The 21,220-nt window shown below is 37.6% G+C and overlaps 2 protein-coding genes across 15 annotated transcripts in view; one reads left to right on the top strand and one right to left on the bottom strand.

The window, feature by feature from the left end:
* The window catches only part of LOC145263147 (putative monocarboxylate transporter 5), a 643,731-nt gene that overhangs the window by 45,417 nt on the left and 577,094 nt on the right, over window positions 1-21,220 (bottom strand). The gene's annotated exons all lie outside the window — the stretch shown is intronic.
* The window catches only part of LOC145263149 (large ribosomal subunit protein bL21m-like), a 41,091-nt gene continuing 27,957 nt past the window's right edge, over window positions 8,087-21,220 (top strand). Inside the window, exon 1 of the mRNA XM_080120139.1 lies at window positions 8,087-8,258. Coding sequence (XP_079976265.1) covers window positions 8,192-8,258 — 67 coding nt within the window. The 5' untranslated portion in view covers window positions 8,087-8,191. The remainder of the gene's footprint in view (window positions 8,259-21,220) is intronic.

Below are 21,220 nucleotides of genomic sequence, written 5' to 3'. Positions count from 1 at the left end.
AAATAAAAGAGGGGGAGGAGTAAACGACTGAAGTTAAAAGAGGTCTTGTTTCAAAATGAAGAAAAAATTTTATTTACAAAATAGGTTGAAATTCAATAAATTTTATGGAATGTATTCACAAGTTTGAATAAAGACTGTACAGTCATTTGTCGTTTTTTAATTGTCAGTTTAAAAGCTTTGAAATTACTCCAAATTTGTTTCCCTTAAAATATGCGTGTACTGTCACCGCTGTATAATTATGAGGGAAGGACTTCACTCATAAGGGAAAGACAACAAGACACAGTAGTTAGCCTCGATAAGCGACGTACATGTGTACCTTTATTGGGTCCGCCATGACAGTTCCATTTCTCGCTCTCCCTCCTGGAGAGCTCGGGTTAAGGGTACATAACTCAGTGTTATGTTTACATGTTATTTTTATTTATTTATTTATTTTTTATTTTTTTTTTTATTTATTTTTTTTTTATTTAAAGTCTTTTTTTTTTTTTTATTATTATCATTATTATTATTACCACTATTATTATTATTATCATCCAAGCTGGAAGTCCTTAAATCTAGACGGTAATCGTCTGTTACGGATAGGTCTAGACCTCGCTTCAGATCTTTCATTCTGCCCTGTATCTGTCATTTTCAGGGGTTCATTCTTTATTTGAGTTACCTGGTGTGGAAGGTGGGGTTGGTGTTATTTGTATTTGAGGGTGTTGTTGGCTGTCTGGGCGTACTGGGTTTGAGTTTGTAGGTGACTGTGGGGAATGGATCCTGATTCTGTTTGGTAGGTCATCTGGTAGGGTGTCATCATGAGCCAGGTTGCGGCTATCCGTGCTTATTTTGCGAAGGTAACGGTGGTTTCGGAGTGTGGTTCTTCTGCTGCCATCAACTAATACACAGTATTGTTTGTGGGGGAGAGTTTCAACAATCGTGCCGGTGTTATCCCAGCGCAGTGGTTTGTGTCCATGTTGGTTTTGAATTGACACATGTTCCCCAATTCTTAGTGGGTTGAGTTGTTGCCTGTTTTCAGTGTGTTTCATGTTGTTGAGGAAACGCTGGTTAATGGCCCTCTCGCGCATGTCGGCGAGTTCCAACCATTCACGGCGAAATTTTGTGGGGTTTGGTAAGTGGTCATTCAGGGGACGAGCGAATAGAAGTTCTGATGGTGATGCACCTATGTCAGATGGTGGTGTGTTGCGATGGAGTAGCAGTGCTTTTGCCACTTCATCCGTATCCAGTGAACCATTGGGGCTAACATTTGTTGTTAATATCCTCTTCATATGCTTGACAGCTGCCTCAGCTCTGCCATTGCTTTGTGGATAATATGCCGATGAGACTCGGAGGGATATGCCCCATGTTTTGAGAAATGTCCTCCACTCATCAGAGTTGTATGGGGGTCCACCGTCACAAGCAATTTCCTCCGGCACACCATAATTCACAAAATACCTGCGTAAGATGTTGCATACTGTGGAGATCCTGGCGTCTTGTTGCATTGAAGATACCTCTGTCCAACCTGAATATCTGTCAGCATATATCATATATTTCCGTCCCGCCATGTTGAAAATATCTGTTACTGTCGACTGGAAAGGGTATTCTGGGTGGACAGGCTCCATTGCAGGTTCTTTATGGTTTGATGGGGCAATTTCGTTACAGCGCTTGCACTGATTGCGCTTTTCCTGCAATTGTGCTCCCATACCAGGCCAAAAAAACGTTGTCTGGCGTTGCTTCTCATACTGTTGACCCCTTGGTGGCCAACATGGAGTTGGTCGATGAGTTCGCGACGTAGGTTTTTTGGAATTAATATGCGGCCTTCCTTGAATACTAGAGACTGAACTGTGTATAGGTCGCTTCGCATATTCCAAAACTCTTTAATATTTGGCTGTAGAAGATCCTTGTGTTCAGGGAATCCTTGTTCTATTGTTTCCATGAGGTTCATGTATTGGTGATCCATCGCGGCTTCTTGCTGTATGTGCACCATCTTGATAGGAGATGTTTCTTGGTTGTATCGGGATTCTATTCCAGCTTGCAACGCTTCTTCCATGCTATCCGATTCCGCTGCTGCGACCTTGGTGTTATGTGTAGGGATACGGGACATGGCATTTGCTCCACCATTGGCGTCGCCTGGTATTGATATGGCCCTGAACTGCTCTCTGATATCTAAAATCCTGGGATTTTTTATTTCGTCCAAGCTACGATCATTGAATATCGGCACAAGGGGTTTGTGATCAATAGCAAGTATCAGGTGGGGGCAGCCTAAAACAAACATTTTGCAGCTTTCCAATCCAAACTTTATAGCTAAAGCTTCCCCTTCAATTGGTGCATACCGGTTCTCAGCAGGTCTAGTGAATCGGGAGCCAGCATATACAACTTTCCAATGTCCTGGCCCACAACGGTGGTCCATTGTGGACGGGCATGCACAATGTTTTTGGAGTAGGGTAAATCCTATTCCTGTTCGACTCCAGTCTGTAGTCAGACATGTTGGGCGATTTATTTCGAATGTTCGAACGCCATCCCGGATGTTTTCTAGGATTGTTTCCTTGGATTGCTGGAAGAGTTGTTCCAATGTATCGTCCTAGTAAAACCTGCTGTTATGTTTCAGTAGTTCTCTGAAGGGTGACATGATGGGTGCTTGGGCAAACGCATATGAAACTTGGTTAATCAAACCAAAGAAAGATCTAACTCCTGTAATGTTTGTCGGTGATGGGAAGTTTCTGATGCCCTCAAGTAATTTTTGAGATGGTTTGTACCCTGTTAAGCTGATGTCGAAGCCAGCAAACTCTACATTGTCTTTTGCGAATTGGAATTTTTCTGGGTTAAATACTATTCCATTTTCAGCACATAGTATGATGTATCTAACGGTGTGCCAAAAGGATAGTGCCATATCATCATCCCACAAGATAGAGTCGTCCACACAGCGAGCAACACGAGGGAAACCTTCTGTAATGGTGTCGAATCTCTTTGTGTAACCATCATTGGACGCTTGGAAACCTTGGGGGGCTCGCAAATACCTGTATCTGCCCCATTCTGTTATGAAAGTGGTGGCATCCCGTGCCTTTACAGCCAGAGGAACACTGTGATATCCGTTCCAGGCATCCAGAATAGTTTTCTTTTTTCCTGGGGGTATTGTATTGACAAGATTGAATGGGGAGGGTGTGTGGTGTGTTTCTCGTCTTGTCATTGCATTTAAATTTTGGAGGTCGACCGTTCTACGTGGGCTGCCATCTTTTTTGGGTACGGTGATCATTCTCGAACACCATGTCGTTGGTGTCCCTGCTGGCACTGGTTCAATGATGTTCAGTGCTACGTCTGCATCAAGCTGGGATTTGACAGCTTCTTTCCAGTGGTGAGGGACAGGGATTGGTTTGTGAACAGCCTTAGGTTGGTGGTTGTCAAGGAATGTGATAGTAAGCGGTTCTCCGGTCATGGTCTGCAATTTCTGGTGTGTACATGTATTAAATGCACTGCTGGCAAAATAGCATTTGATCCAGCTCTCTATCTCTCCTCGATATTCCGGTGTGGCAGGAAACGGGAGCTTGTCTGGCAGTGGTGGGCATGGTGATCTGTATGGGCATCCGCATGGGGCTAACATTCGGTCAGTTGGTTTGTGGTCCATCTTCGTTGTAGCTACCAGACTATTAATTTGTGCTGGAAAGTCGTCATTGATAATTTTGAGTTTTTTCAGGGCCGTTTGTGATATATACAGGCCCTTAACCCTTGGGCTGATGTATATCACCTCCGAACATGTTGCCTTACCGAGTGACATCGTGGCAATTAAGGCCCCCTTAATGGGCAGGTTGTCATCATTAACGGCACGTAACCGATGTCTGGTGCGCAGCAGATGTTCAGAAGTGCACCCCAGATTGTTCAATAAGTCCACACCAGCTGTACTTGTCTGAGCTCCTGTGTCTACCAAAGCGAGCAATTGGACGGGTTGGTGTTTCATATTTATATGTCTGAATCGTCCGAGATGTTGGTGGGCCTTTGTATCTAATGTGATAGTAACATTGAAAAATGGAGGTGGCTCTGGTCGGCTTGGTGTGAACTTGTTGTTGGTCCATGACCCATGCGGGATCCCCTCTTCTTCTTCTAGTCATTTAGGTTGCACAGTCATTGTCGATATGAACGAAGAATCTTCATCTTGGCTGTCATTTGGGTAGTCTCCCATTATGGCATTTGACGATGCTGTGCCATGGCATGTGGTTGAGAAGTGGTTCTCTTTGCCACATTTGTGGCATGATTTGCCCCAAGCGGGGCATTGTCTTTGTCCTTTTGGGTGTGCCTTGTGTCCACAACCTTTGCATTTGCCATTATCATTTTTGGTCTTGTCTGGTGGTGGAAACTTTCTTGATGATGCAGATTTAAATTGGGCCACTTGTGTGATCTCTGCTGGTCGGAAGTGATTTGATGCTCTGGCGGTAGATTCTAGAGTCAAGAGACGTCTAGTTAAGTCATTTAGAGTTGGCAGGGACGTAATCTCTGCTAAAATTTTGCTCTGGTGGGAGGTGTCCCGTAATCCGGCAATGATTTGAGATTTGATCATGTCTTCGGAAAATGACATTGTACATTGCTGGTTACCACAATTGAAAGCGCAGAGCATCGCTTGTGATTTCAACCGGGAAATAAAGGATGTGATAGTCTCCCCATCACTTTGCCTCATTACAAAGAACTGCTGACGGTATACCTCGGGATGGACGGTTTTCATGGCAATGGATTTAATATATTCCAGCAGCTGCTCCTCTGTAGCATTATGCAGGGCATCCGGACCAATAAAATTGAATAACATCTCATTGACAGATGAATTGCATGCAGATCGTAACTCATTCCGGATTTCTGTGGGGTCGTTAAGTTGTGTCATCTCCTTATAACGAAGCCATGCATCCTTAAAAATGATCCATTTATTGTCTGACGAGTCAGGTTCTATTACTGGTCGCTCGGGCTTCACCCGTGAATGGCGCGACAATGGGGTGGGGGCGTGTTGCCCGGTGGGCAGAAGGCGTGCCATGAGGTTCGTCATCTGTTCTTGCATGGTGAGTTGTTGTTGTTGTTGTTGCATTTGTAACATGAAAGAAATTGGGTCGATTTCGGCATGTTTTGGTGAAGCTTCGTTTGGGTTAGACATATTTGTGTTTAACTAGAGTGTCAAAAAGTATTGAATATGTATACTGACTGGATATTAAAAACAAAACAAACAAAGAAACGAAAAAAGTTTACCACGTGGTGAGGGTGCGTCCTTCATCGTTCATACGTATTTTCATGTTTTATTTTTAGGATGGGTCGTTGTATTTTTCCTTTGTTTCGTTATTTTTGTTTTTATCCGACTCCTGACACCATGTATAATTATGAGGGAAGGACTTCACTCATAAGGGAAAGACAACAAGACACAGTAGTTAGCCTCGATAAGCGACGTACATGTGTACCTTTATTGGGTCCGCCATGACAGTTCCTTTTCTCCCTCTCCCTCCTGGAGAGCTCGGGTTAAAGGTACATAACTCAGTGTTATGTTTACAACCGCATCTATAAAAGTTGTAAGGAAATGTTCACTTTGTCATGACTGGTGTTTTCTTCTTGCCAGAAAGAAAGGCTCAGGAACCCTTGTCCATGGCAAGCAGTGAAGCACACATCCACTCTCCTTGGCGGTAGGATACAAAAAGAAAGATTTATAATTAATGTTTTTACTTCATCACTGTTAGAAAACAATACAAAACTAATAATGAAAAAAAGACACAGATGTTTGGGAGCTAACATCTTCAATATAGCACAGAGTTAACATCTTTAATATAGCTATTTTTCTTTTATAAAGCACTAGCTGGACTCCAAGCATTGCCCGGTCATACAATATGCTTCAATATGATATTTTAATTTATGCAGATTAAGTATGCATTATTATAGAATCAATTATCTATTGAATAAAATGAGGAATAATTTACCCGGTGGACTAATTCACAAAAAAATTTTTTAAATTAAAATTAAAAAAATTAAAAAATGATAATATTGTTCATCAAATTCTGTCTGTTTGTTTAAAATATCACGTCAGCTGATATTCAGGCTTCACGATGAATGCCCTGGAAAAATGACTTCTGATTAATGTTTACTTTAAAATATGCAAAGGAAAAAATGAATTGTGGCGATTTTAAATGACACCTCTTCTTTTATTGTAAATTACACTCATTAATAAAAAAAAATTAAAATAAAATGGTGAGGTACACCCGGGCTTTAACACAGGATCATTAAATCTGTAGTTGAATGCTCAAGTGGCCTTCAAGCCTTGATAAGTGGTAACTTTTATGTAAATATTTTTTAGTCTGGCAACAATGCGTTACATCTCTTGCGTTTACGTTCCAGGTCCAAAACAAATATGGTCGACAATTGTTTCGCATATCATGAAAATACATGTAATAATGCGGTAATATTTTACTAATTATGATATGACAATTAAGTAGATAACATTGCTTTTAGTTAAAATTGATATAAAAAGTAAAGTACCCTATCGAGGCGCACACAATGTATGTCTGTCTACATTGACGATCCAGACGAAAAATGACACATATAGGTAGAGAACGGAGGTAGATAGAGAAGTAGAGAAGATGCCATCTGTTGGACAAATTGGAAACCACGACAAGGGTAAATAACCGGTGCGTATTGAGTAACGTCCGTGTGCATGGGTGCATGACATACCTATTTGCATATCAGTTTGTGAAAAGTATGTCCATAATACCATTGGTTTTTAATGAAAATTCAGTTTTTCGACTTTTGATTTTCACTCTAATAACGAAGAAGCACTTTTTCCTTGATCATTTTTTCGTAACTTTTGGAATTTATAGCATGTAATGCGTTAGGTGTGTAAGAAGCTTCGTGAAAAATATTGAATAATTCGACCCCCTGTCTTTCCAAGCTTATAACTACACGAAAAATGTAATTCAAACCCTAATTTTTTTAATTAAAGGAGCAAGGACCAAGGTTTCACTAAAAAAAAAATACAAACAACGCGGTTAAAAAAAAAATAAAGTTTTAAACTTCGGTCTTTACAGGTAAATTTCCAAAAAAAACTGTTCTTTTTTTTTTTGTTTTAAATTAGAATATATTATTTATTGATCTTTTATCTTCAATTTGTGATATATAAAACTTTGGCACATAAATTAATTATTTACATTTCAAAATGGGGGGGGCGTGAATTAATTCGACCCCTGTCTTTCCAAGCTTATAACTACTCGAAAAATGTAATTCAAACCCTATTTTTTTTTTTTTCAATTAAAGGAGCAAGGACAAGGTTTCATTTAAAAAAACAACAAAAAAAAACAATGTGATTTAAAAAAAATAAAGTTTTAAACTTCGAACTTTACAGGTACATTTCTAAAAAACACTTCTTTTTTGTTTTAAATTTGAATATATTATTTATTGGTATTTTATCTTTAATTTGTGATATATAAAACTTTGGCACATCAATTAATTATCTACTTTTTAATAGACATTTTAAAATAGGGGGGGGGCGTGAATTAAAAAAAAAGTTTGTCTAAAATATTATATTCGGTTTATTGGAAAGAGCATAAAATTTCACATTGACCCTGAAAATATCGTAAAAGTAGAATCAATAGAAAAATTTTGATAGATTTTTAAAGTTTAAAAATTAAAAACTACTGAACTCAATTAATTTCATTACTGTTTTTTTTTTTAAAATAAAAAAATAATATTTTTATTACTTTTTATACAACTTTAATAGTTTATTTTGGAAGTATAATCCATAAAGAAAATAAACAACCCACTTTTAAAAGAGAAATTACGAATTTTTTTTTTTTAATATTTTAATCGCTGTTTCGTGTTAGGGGTGTCAATAATTTCTACAAAAATTAAATGCGTTTATTTCCAAATCCACCATTCTGCACAAACACCCATTTATTTGGTGTATATTTATTCTTTTTATCATTAAAATTTTTTTTTTTTTATTCGCTATAGTAAATTTTTTTAAAGATTTAACTACGGCAGCTAACCTGTGTTTTATTAAAAACACAGGTTAGCTGCCGTAGTTAAATTATATGGAAATTGTAGATTCGCGGAAATAAAATACCGGGAACAGATTTCACTCATACACCGTTTTCTTAAAATTCCCAACCAACTCAAAAACCAACTAAGAAATGTCAGCCATGAATAATCGATTTGTGAATAAGCAGTCAAACCAGACAAAACTAATCGAGAAAACACCGGTTTCAACATGGCGACCTCCTTCAGGACACTTGCTTGTTTATCGAAAAACTTTCGTAATTTGAACATTAGTAATGGTAAGTGAACGTCTTATAAAGAACAATTATATTCATTTTACATAACAATTGTAATTCAATCGCAATTTGAGGCTTACGTTTGCTTCAAGGACAAAAAGGAAAATCGTGCTTAAAAAGCAAGGGCTCTTCAAAAGTTCAAGGTTGAAGAATCGTCCTTTATTAGAAAATACTTTTTTTTTCTCCATTTTTTTGTCTATTTTTACGGTTGCAGATATTTTATGGTTAAATGAATTTATTTGTTACTATTGAAGTTAGCACTCGTGGAGAAGAGTCACTCGTGGATAAGGATTAGTGTTGTCTCTTTAGGTCGCAATGTAAATAAATGGTATTTCTGCAAGTGCAAGTTCCGATTGACATAGCGATAAACAAAATGAAGAAAAACTTTTATCGTGTACATATTCTTTACAAAACGAAGGTGGCATATTCCAAAAATTACGTAAATCTATCAAGTTTTTTTTTTTTTTAACTAAGAAAATCAAAATTTACGATTTATAGCAATTAACACGATAAATAAAAGTAACTTATCTTGCTTTTGATAACATTTATTATATATTTGTTTGTTGACAACTTTCGAATCTATGTGTATAGTAAAACAAACCCGATTTCTGTATTTTCTTTATTTTTAAATGCCGCCATGAATGTCAATCTGAACTTGCACTCTTTTTGGTGCTTGTGCACTTTTGTCACCGCGTTATTTTTAAATAGTTCCTATTTACAATGCCTCTCCACGGAACAGAGTTAGACAGACACCAGGGTCGTTTTTTAATGTATTTTTTTTTTCAGGTTAAATTCACGCTTACGATATATTTATTTATTTATTTTTAATTGTTACGTGGAAACACAGAATAATTACAAAATACTCTCCCCATGTTAAGAGTGGCTTTCGAAATAATAACGTTATTATTTCATCACAGGGACATAAGTGCCCATTTTTGCATTTAGGTTTGTTTTACAAGACACGTTAATATGAAAAAGTGGCCAAAACTCCAAATGTATATAACAAATAAATGTTATCAAAGGCTAGATAACTTACTCTTCTACCTATCTTGGAAAATATTTTAATGGTTTTGTTGACTTTAACATGTTTATTCGGTCCGGAAAACAAATAGTATCTAGTGTTAAGTGAGAACAAGAAAAATGGCCGCGAATTGACACCTAAATATTTGAAGTTTTATAATGACATAGAATTAAAAATAAAACAAAATACTGTTAGAAATCCACCCAATAAATTTCACGGAACACATTGGATAGGTTTCTAACAGTATTTTGTAGTGTGGAAACTTTCTCCACTGAAAGGTAGAGGTTAACAAGGATTTTGCAACAATGGTTTGTTGCGACCTGTGACTAGGTAAAAATTGTAGAACCTTGTCGGTCTGGTAATAAGGGTAACGATTCAATTTCCTTCAACTCCAATCCCAAACTGAAATCACAAGCAAAATTCAGTTCACTCTATCCTTTTTATAATCCAGTTAGCCAATCAAATAAGTTAAACGTAACAACTACCAATATAAAAAGAGTCATCACCCACACAAAAGGTTTCTGCTGCAACTCTTCCTGAGAGTCGCAGGTAAGTGCTTCAAGTTTTCTCAATACTCTCCCACTCAACAGAAAACAAAATCAATCGTTATTGATTTTGTAAAGCCTTCTTAATATACACATTCCTCATTCTTGATCACCAGAGCAGTGGTGACAAACCCAATCCTTTTCATCTGGTGGAGCTGCACTGATCCCAACGCATCTAAAATGGAATCAGTTATCACATTGATCACAGCAGATCATGGCCGATCCGTCATCAGGTTTATTACATCCGGGACAAATCCAAACCTGCTCACTCTCCTGTACTAAAGTGGGTTCCTCAAAACTGGTTTCTGACCAAGAAATTCCTTCTATGGACTCCCAGTCATCATAATAAGGTTCCGGACCATCCTCTTGTGGTTCATATTCTGACATAGTCCAACTCCGACAACTCGTATTTAACCCGAGACAAATAGTTCTTAAGGTATTCAATATCATATCTGCCTCGGGTGGACAGTTTGAATAGGCTAGAGAATATCTCCTCTCTAATGCCCTCTTCATCCCAATAATTATCCTTAAGAATTTTTATCGCGGCATCATAATTATTGGATGTCTCCTCAAGATGATGGATTAGACGAAACGGACGTCCCGTAACGCAAGTCTTGAGGTAGGTTAATTTTTCTCTCCTTGATTTTAATTCCGAAGTGAAATAGTCAAACCTAGTGAGAAAATCTCTCAATGCAAATTTGTTCTCTAAGTCCAGGCCATCAAAACTAGGGCATTTGACCTTAGGCCTAAACATAGAGGTGTCAACTTGAGATGGCTGCATTATATTTGGGAGCATGAAGGGAGGAGGAGAATCATCCTTGTGAACCTCTGCGGTTAAGGTTTGTAAATCTCTTTCCACTTCTTCTTTGAATTCGATAAGGTCATAAGCATGCGGTGCCACCCTATCTCTAGGAAGGAATTTAACCAAGTTTTCCTGAACTTGGTCCACTTTAGAAAGCCACTCGTTTATGTTGCCTGTGGTGTTCTTCAAGGCACACGCATCCACTGCGACTCTTTTCTTTAATTTTCCTAATGTGTATCTGATAATGTGTTTATATCTTTCCTCCGTATCCAAAAGGGCCTCAAAAAGGTGATCCGTTCTTTCTGTCATTCCTAAGGAATCCTCAAGGGAAGACATTTGTTCCGCGGCCATAATAAAAAATACAGAAGAAGAAAAGGAAAAAAAATGCACAAGGTCTGCAGATCAATGTTGCAACATGTGGAAACTTTCTCCACTGAAAGGTAGAGGTTAACAAGGATTTTGCAACAATGGTTTGTTGCGACCTGTGACTAGGTAAAAATTGTAGAACCTTGTTGGTCTGGTAATAAGGGTAACAATTCAATTTCCTTCAACTCCAATCCCAAACTGAAATCACAAGCAAAATTCAGTTCACTCCATCCTTCTTATAATCCAGTTAGCCAATCAAATAAGTTAAACGTAACAACTACCAATATAAAAAGAGTCATCACCCACACGAAAGGTTTCTGCTGCGACTCTTCCTGAGAGTCGCAGGTAAGTGCTTCAAGTTTTCTCAATAGTAGACACCGCCAAAAATGGGCGAAAAATCAAGTTGTTGTTTTTTAAAACGAAATTGCATTTATTAAAATCCATTATTTCTGAGTAACTTTTTTTTTCCAGAAAGATAAAACCCTGAATTTTATCATATAGAAAACAGAATAATGTAAAACTTTTTCTATTTTTGATTAAATTTTAAATGTTAAATTTTCCCAAAAAGTTAACAATTGACATTTTTTGTCTTGCACAAAAAACGTACATAAATATTTAAAAAAAAAGGTTTTTGAAATAATTAATTTATTTATTTGTTCTGTAAATTGCAATTGGAAACATTCATGCCAATATTGAAATAACAAAAAAAAAAAAGCAATTTACAAAAAAAATGCAACAATGTAAATAGATCAGTTAATGTTTCATAAAAGTTTAAAAAGCCGCTGTGTTAGCGAATATAGAATCGGTTCACTTAATGTCCTTCATTAACTCAACCACTGATCCTTAGTCTGGGATGGTAATCGGTATTTACTGTTAGTGATTACCCAATCATTAATGAAGTGTCTATATTTTTGTTGTTATTGTTAAAATTCATTTTTTTTTCCCCAATATATATATATATATATATATATATATATATATATATATATATATATATATATATATATATATGGATTGCATGTTGTGTTATGTTGTTTAGTTTTTGCCAGAATCCCCCCCCCCCCCGATATTATAAAAAAATTGAACCAATCAACATTCACAGACACTGTTATATACTGTGGATCTCAAGTATATATATAATGTATGTATATGTAAACATGTCTGTGATCATCTCTAGTTTTTTTTTTTTTAGTGTATGTACGTGTCGATACGTGTCAGTTTGTATTATTGTAATGATTCTGTTTCTGTTTATGTATAGTGTTCAAGTGAATGTTGATTATGGGTTGGTGTATATACATTCAATAAACAGTCCACCAAACGTGGACAATAATGTACAAGGACAGTTCTTTTTAACAAAGGGACAAATAACATCTTTCTGTGGGGAAGCATATCTTCTTCCATTGGTTGGTCTTGACTAACGGTCTGTTAAAGCTGCAATGAAAATTTTTTTCCATCTGAAGGAACAACATTCGATACTTAGATTAGATTTTATACAAATTTATTTCCTGGCACTTGCTTGCTATAATGCGTCTGTTAGCTTCAACAGACCTCAAGAGACAAAATCTCTTGAACCAATCCCTTTTCGCTCTCTAACTTGACCTCTCTCTAACTTATATATGTATATATAAAATCTATCCCCCATTTGTTCAACTCTCTTATGTTAGAATTCAATCTTATTGTTATTCCAAACCAAGTTTTGTTTATCTACATTCCAATCTGATTTTTTATTTATAATATTAAATTCTTTTATGAGTTTTTATTTATAATATTAAATTCTTTTATGAGTTTTTATTTATAATATTAAATTCTTTTATGAGTTTTTATTTATAATATTAAATTCTTTTATGAGTTTTTATTTATAATATTAAATTCTTTTATGAGTTTTTATTTATAATATTAAATTCTTTTATGACTCAAACTAATTGTTTTATTTTTTCAACATTTCCCTTTATTTCATAACATTTTCTCGCAATTGTTCCTATTTCATAACATCTATATTTCTATACAATGATGAGTGATTTTTCTGACAAAAAGAAAAGAAAAAGTTGTATTCTAGGTTGGCAATGCTTAGGAGTGAGCAGTCACATCAGATATTGGAACTTATAGCCCCGATAGTAGCCCCTTACTTCAAAGTGGCACTCTGCCTTGTTTGGGGTAAAAATTGAATAATAAAAAAAAATTTCTGTTTTTATTTCTATCCTTGTAGCCATGTCACTAATATGAGTGCTGGAGGTGAACATTTTAAATGGATCGACATTATCCTCCTGATAGTCAGGGACCTGAACCTTGGATAAACCATTAAGGAGGCCGTTCTATCAGCAGGTGCAAAGTACTGAGGCTGCTGTATTATTTGGTGAATGGATTTCAGACCATGCTTCTGGTGGGGCTTCTTAATGCCATATTAGTGGGCTTTAACTTATTATGGTCTACAAAAAATATTTCTTCGTTTTTTTTTCCTCCCTTACTTTCCTTCTCTGCGCTGCTCTAACCAACTCTGTTGACCTGTTCCGCAAATACCAAAACTCCGCCATGAAAATTCTCAAGAAAGAATACAAGATTAAACCCAGAACTCCTACTTCCAATGTAGACACCCCACTACCAGTTCTTCTCCAACATCAGGGGTCTATGTTCCAACCTTTCAGAGGTTGAAACCCAATTACAGACGACTAAACCAGAGCTATTGTTTCTATGTGAAACTGGCATTGGACCAACTATTTCCCTAGATGAGTTTGTAATTAAAGGATACTCTGATATAACATCCAAATCTGACCCCCAATATCGCCATGGGCATGGAATATGTGCCTACATTAGAGATAGCTTTCCATATGGTAGGGACATCTCCTGAATTACCCTATATGTGATTCCAGGCTGCATTTGCTCACAGCACTGCATTCATATTTGCCCTCTATTGCCCCCACAACAGCAATTTTACTATTTTTAAGAAAATATCTGAGAAAACTGACCAGATTCTGTCTACTCATCCTTTGGCTAACATTCACGTCTGTGGAGATTTCAATGTTCGCAATGTGGAATGGTTAGCCCACTCAAACAAGAAAGATGATGAAGGGAGGTTCTGTCACAATTTCTCCATTGCTTATGATGAAGATTGTTCATGAATCCACCTGTGTACCTGACACTGATGATCAGTATGCAAGTCTTCTAGACCTTTTTCTTACAACTTATCGTCAACTGTGTTCACCCTGTTCTTTCTCGTCTATGATCTTCCGATCACTTGGTTGTCTCAGTTAAAGTAAAAACAAAATGTAATAAGTTCTCAGACGTACCTCTCCGTCGCACAGTATATTGATACTCTATGATTGACTGGAATAGCTTTCGTACATTTATATCAGATATAGCTCTGCATTCCATATTTAAAAAGAATGTGTTTTCTATAGTATCAGACCTGACAAAATGGTTAATTGTCGGTATTGACTGCTTCATACCCTCCAAAAAATTCCAGCAAAAACCTAACAGCTAGCCGTGATTCTCTCCAGAATGTGCTGCTGCCATTGTGCACAAAAATCACTTATTCCATTGCTTTCAATGAAATAGATGTACTGAGACTAAAGTTGCCTTCAGAACTGCCAACAACCACTGCAAAAGAGTAATAAAGAACAAGAGAGAGTTGTTTACTCAGTCTTTCAAGTCCAAAGTAGCTGAGCAGTGGCTTGGTTCCCACCAGTTTTGGCAAATAACAAACAGGGTCCTGAACAGCATCATCAATGGACTTTTTTTTTTTTTTACATGGGGGTCACCGCTTATCAAGGCCCAGGAGCCACTCGGGGATAAGGGTTATTGTGTGTAAACACATCAGTGGGATAGTATCGTAGTAATAGTTAGTATTGGGGATTTGATAGGTGTCATTATTTAAGGGGGCGGTTCATCAGGAATTTGTTTGTGTTGGACTTGAAGACATCCAAGTTGAATTCGGGGGGGGGAAACAGGTAAGTGGCAGAGAGTTCCACAGCCGTGCAGTTCTGAGAAAGAAGCTTTGTTCATGGAATCTACGTTTTGATTTAGGCACGGATAAAGAGTGGGGAAAATTGACAGTGGTTTCAGCTAGTCAGGTGTTTTTCGTGAGAGATTGGTGGGGGGGGGGCAGAAAATGGAGCTCAGACGAGCACTTGCCATGGAAATAACGATAAAACAGAGACAGGCTCGCAACGTCTCTTCTGTGGGAGAGAGGTTGCATGATAGAGAAAAGGGCATCCCCCACCAAGCCACGGAGTCTATTTTGTACTCTGTCAAGGCAGGATAGACTGTTTTTAGCAGCTCCTGCCCAGATGTGGCAGCAGTACTCCATCCTTGGACGTACTTGGCTTTTATATAGATAGAGAATTGCATCCTTAGTGTGATATCTTCTGGAGCGGTAGAAAGATCCCACCATTTTCCCAGCGATTTTAGCCACAGACTTGATGTATGTGATCCATTTAAGATCAAGGGGTAAAGGTCAAACCCAGAAGCTTATCAAAACATGGGGCCTCCCCTAGACGAGAGCCATTCATTTCAATCGATGCCAGATGGGGATCAGAGCGTTTTTGATGTAATGATAGGAGCTTGGTCTTAGATGCATTAAAGGTAACCAGTCACCTCTTCCCCCACTGAACCACGCGCTCAAGATCTGAGGAGAGAGAATCAGAGAGATCGTTGCTATTTACAGCCTTTGATTTGTTGCCATAGATAGTCGTGTCATCAGCATAGATGTCAACGAATGATTTTAGTATGTGTTTTGGGAGATCATTGATGTAGATCAAGAAGAGAGTTGGGCCCAGGATGGACCCCTGAGGGACTCCAGCATTAAGACTTGAGGTAATCTCGTCAGCATTAGACAAAACCAAACTCTTTGCCAAGAATTTTGCAGCTAATTCTACCTTATGTACTTAGGCTGTGTCTGAAAAACATGCTATATGACATACAAATATCTGTGCGTGATGTCGCCAAGCTTATCAAAAACCTTGATTCCAGTAATTCTGATTCTGATGGCATTGCAATCATAATTCAACTAGAACTAGATCCCATACTTTTTTTTATTTTTTTTAATTTTTTTTTTTTACAAAGGCGTCACCACATTATCAAGGCCCAGAGGCCACTCAAGGATAAGGGTTAAAGAGTGTACAGTAGAAATTGGTCAATATAGTAATCATTAGTAATGAAAATTTGGTAAATTTAATAACTTATATGGAACGGCTCATCAAGAACTTATTTACTTTAGACTTGAACACAACCATATTGTAGTCAGTCGGAAAGCAGGAAAACGGAAGACAATTCCACAGGCGTGCAGTTCTAAGAAAGAAGCTTTGTTCATGGAATCTACGTTTAGGTTTAGGCATAGATAAAGAGTGGGGGAAATTATTGATAGTGTTTACAGCTAGACGAGTGTTTCTTGTGAAAGTTTGGCGAGGGGGGGACCATAGATTGAAGCTCAGTTGAACACTTTCCATGAAAATAACGATACATCAGAGACAAACTCGCAACATCTCTTCTGTGAGATAGAGGTTGCAAGGAGGAGAAAAGGACATCTCCTACGAGGCTACGAAGTCTATTTTGAACTCTATCAAGGCAGGACAAGTCCTTTCTAGCAGCTCCTGCCCAGATGTGGCAACAGTATTCCATCCTTGGACGTACCTGGCTCTTATATAGGTAGAGAATAGCATCAGCAGTGAGATATCTACTGGATCGATAGAAAGATCCCACCATTTTTCCAGCGGCCTTGGCAACAGATTTGATATACGTGTTCCATTTAAGATCAGGAGTAATGGTCAAGCCCAGAAGCTTGTCAAAACTTGAGGCCTCCTGAAGACGAGAGCCATTCATTTCAATTGATGACAAATGTGAATTAGAATGTTGATGATGTAAAGAGAGAAGCTTGGTTTTAGATGCATTAAAAGTAACCAGCCACTCCTTTCCCCATTGTACTACGTGCTCAAGATCAGAGGAGAGAGAATTGGAGAGAACTTGGTCGTTTACTGTCTTAGATGTGGTACCATAAATGGTAGTGTCGTCAGCATAAATGTCTACAAATGATGTAAGGATATGATTTGGAAGATCATTAATGTAGATCAGGAAAAGAGTTGGGCCCAGGATGGATCCCTGAGGGACACCGGCATTAATACTGTGAGCTTCTGATTTTTGCCCCTCAACTACTACTCTTATGAACCTATCAGAAAGAAATGATTTAATAATTGAGAAGACTTTTCCAGCTATACCATAGCTAGCGATCTTATGAAGTAAACCTTTATGCCATACCCTATCAAAGGCTTTAGATATGTCAAGAGCAATTGCCCTAGAAAGATTGCCACCGTCGAGAGATTTGCTAATCCTATGTGATATAACTGTAAGGACATCTGCTGTAGATCTAGCAGAACGGAAACCATATTGAGTGTCACTAAGAAGGTTATTTTTGTTGAGATGTTTGATTACTTCTGTATTTAACACAGATTCTAGCAACTTACTCATGACGCACAGGAGACTTATTGGCCTGTACTGAGAGGGGGATGAGCGATCACCTGAATTCTTAAATACAGGGCATACTGATGAGATTTTCCAGGGAGATGGGAAACTATTCTCCTTAAGACAACGTTTAAACAGTTTTGTAAGTATGGGCGCTAATTCAGGTTGAAGTTTTTTGAGTACTATAATTGGAATACCGTCAGGGCCAGTTGCTTTACTCGAATCAAGGTTTTTGATTAGCTTCGCAACATCACATACAGATATACGTATATCACATAGCGTGTTTTCTGATACAGGAGGAAATATTGGGGGTTGGCGGTCTTGGTCGCAAAGGGTAGAATTAGCTGCAAAGTTCTTGACAAAGAGTTTGGCTTTGTCTGATGCTGACGAGATTACCTCAGGTCCATTGATAATAGTTGGGATGGAGCACACGCTTCTGTTCAGGATTCTGTTTGCTATTTGCCAAAACTGGTGGGAACCAAGCCGCTGCTCAGCTACTTTGGACTTAACAGATTGAGCATACAACACTCTTGCGTTCCTTATTACTTTCTTACAATGGTTGCTGGCAGTCCTGAAAACGGCTTTAGTTTCCATACATCTATTACGTTTGAAGCAGTGGAAAAAGTGATTTCTGTGCGCAATGGCAGCAGCACATTCTGGAGAGAACCATGGCTGGCTGTTAGGTTTTTGCTGAAACTTTTTAGAGGGTATGAAATGGTCAATACCTACAATTAACCATTCAGTTAGGTCTAATACTATAGAGGACACATCCTTTTTAAACATGGAATGCAGAGGTAGATCAGATATAAATGTACGGAAGCTATCCCAGTCAGCCTTAGTGTATCGATATACTGTACGATGAAGAGGTACGTCTGGGGACTTATTACATTTCATTTTTATCTTGATTGATACAACAGAGTGGTCGGAAGATCCAAGAGGCGACAGAACAGAAACTGAACATAGTTCAGGGCAAGTTGTGAGAAAAAGGTCTAGTAGGCTCGCATACTGGCCGTCATTATCGGGCACACGGGTAGGTTCCTGAACAATCTGAGTGAGGTCATAGGCAATGGAGAAATCATGACAGAACCTCCCCTCATCATCGGTCTTGTTTGAGTGGGTCAACCATTCGACGTTGTGAACATTGAAGTCTCCACATATGTGAATGTTAGCTGAAGGATAAGTAGAAAGGACTTGGTCAATTTTCTCAGATATGCTTTGAAAGATAGTAACTCCGCTGTTGTGGGGGCGATAGAGAGTAAATATAAATGCAGTAGTGTGAGCTAAAGCAACCCAGAAGCACATATAGGGTAAGTTAGGATCTTCCCTGGAGATGTCCCTCCCACATGGAAAGCTATCTTTAATATAGGCACATATTCCATGCCCATGGCGATCTTGGGGGTCAGTTTTAGAAGTTAAGTTAGAGTATCCTGAAATTGCAAACTCATCTAGGGAAATAGCCTGTCCAATGCCAGTTTCACTTAAAAATAAAAGGTCTGGTTTAGTCTCCTGTAATTGGGTTTCAACCTCTGGAAGGTTAGAACGAAGACCCCTGATGTTGGAGAAGGAGACATGGTAGTAGGGGTCTACGTTGGAAGTTGGAGAACCGGGTTTAATCGTGTATTTTTTCTTGAAACTTGTCATGATCAAATTTTGGAATTTGTGGACTAGGTCGACAGATTTACTTAGAGCAGGACAGAGAGGGGAAATTAAGAGAGAAAAAGAAACGAAGAATTTTTTTTTATTTGTAGCTAATGATAAGGTAAAGCCGTAACAATTACCCACTAGTATGGCATCGAGAGGCCCCACCAGAAGCTACTGCATGGTCCAGAATCCATTCACCAAATGGCAATACAGCAGCCCCAGTACTTTGCACCTGCTGATAGGACAGCCTCCTTAGTGGTTAATCCAAGGTTCGGGTCCCTGACTATCAGGCGGATAACGTCAGCCCAGACAAAACGTTTACCTCCAGCACCCTTACTAGTGACATGGCTACAAGGATAGACATAGAAACAGAAAATTTCCGCCATCTCAGCCAACTGTTCGCAAAAATACTGCCAACCTAGAAAACAGCTTTTTCTTCTCCCTTTGTCCGAAAAATCACTCATTTAAAAAATGAAGACTGAGGGACAAATAAGAAGAAGCGAGAGTAACAGGAGCTGCCGATAACGCATCCACAATGCGTTTTCTACTCTCCATTAAAAAAAAAAAAAAACTATTAAGTATTGTACTAAGTAAAAGTCCAACAGACGTGTTTAAGGGAAAGTATGGTGATAGATTCCCCTCACACGAACTAAAAATGAGTATAATTCGTAATTTTTGCTATCAACTCGGTAGATAAATAAAAATATGTACGAGGAAAAAAAAAAGCTAGCATTTAATAAAACAGAAATACACAAATTAAATACTGAAATAAAATGGAGTTGTTAATATTTTAAATCTAAAATAAGAAGCATGATTGAAATCACTTATCTCAACAAAAACAATTCCGTCTCCAAATTGCAAACTGCATTGAAAGAAATTCAGTTAGTAGCGTTCAAAACATTTTTTTTTGAAATTAGCCGTTAAAGAAAGTCGTGATTTTATTCTGAACTTAAGCTAGTAACGTTTTAAGAAGCTTACGACATAAAAGAAAAGGCTGATGGTGGTGGGGGGGGGGGTTCTTCCGAAAGTAAGTTGGTGCCGTTATAAGTAATTTCAAGATAAGATGGAAGCCGGTATTGGACTAGAAAAAAGCTAGTATTTAATAAAACAGAAATACACAAATTAAATACTGAAATAAAATGGAGTTGTTAATATTTTAAATCTAAAATAAAAAGCATGATTGAAATCACTTATCTCAACAAAAACAATTCCGTCTCCAAATTGCAAACTGCATTGAAAGAAATTCAGTTAGTAGCGTTCAAAACATTTTTTTTTTTTTGTTTTTGAAATTAGCCGTTAAAGAAAGTCGTGATTTTATTCTGAACTTAAGCTAGTAACGTTTTAAGAAGCTTACGACATAAAAGAAAAGGCTGATGGTGGTGGTGGGGGGTTCTTCCGAAAGTAAGTTGGTGCCGTTATAAGTAATTTCAAGATAAGATGGAAGCCGGTATTGGACTAGAAAAAAAGCTAGTATTTAATAAAACAGAAATACACAAATTAAATACTGAAATAAAATGGAGTTGTTAATATTTTAAATCTAAAATAAAAAGCATGATTGAAATCACTTATCTCAACAAAAACAATTCCGTCTCCAAATTGCAAACTGCATTGAAAGAAATTCAGTTAGTAGCGTTCAAAACATTTTTTTTTGAAATTAGCCGTTAAAGAAAGTCGTGATTTTATTCTGAACTTAAGCTAGTAACGTTTTAAGAAGCTTACGACATAAAAGAAAAGGCTGATGGTGGTGGGGGGGGTTCTTCCGAAAGTAAGTTGGTGCCGTTATAAGTAATTTCAAGATAAGATGGAAGCCGGTATTGGACTAGAAAAAAAGCTAGTATTTAATAAAACAGAAATACACAAATTAAATACTGAAATAAAATGGAGTTGTTAATATTTTAAATCTAAAATAAAAAGCATGATTGAAATCACTTATCTCAACAAAAACAATTCCGTCTCCAAATTGCAAACTGCATTGAAAGAAATTCAGTTAGTAGCGTTCAAAACATTTTTTTTTTTTTTTTTTTTTAAATTAGCCGTTAAAGAAAGTCGTGATTTTATTCTGAACTTAAGCTAGTAACGTTTTAAGAAGCTTACGACATAAAAGAAAAGGCTGATGGTGGGGGGGGGGGGGTTCTTCCGA

This window comes from Euprymna scolopes, chromosome 38, assembly GCF_053919585.1.
Source record: "Euprymna scolopes isolate OS-2025 chromosome 38, ASM5391958v1, whole genome shotgun sequence".
In the NCBI taxonomy this organism is placed as follows: Eukaryota; Metazoa; Mollusca; class Cephalopoda; order Sepiida; family Sepiolidae; genus Euprymna; species Euprymna scolopes.
The sequence above is the reverse complement of the archived record's forward strand: the minus strand, read 5'-3'. Positions and strand labels throughout refer to the sequence as shown.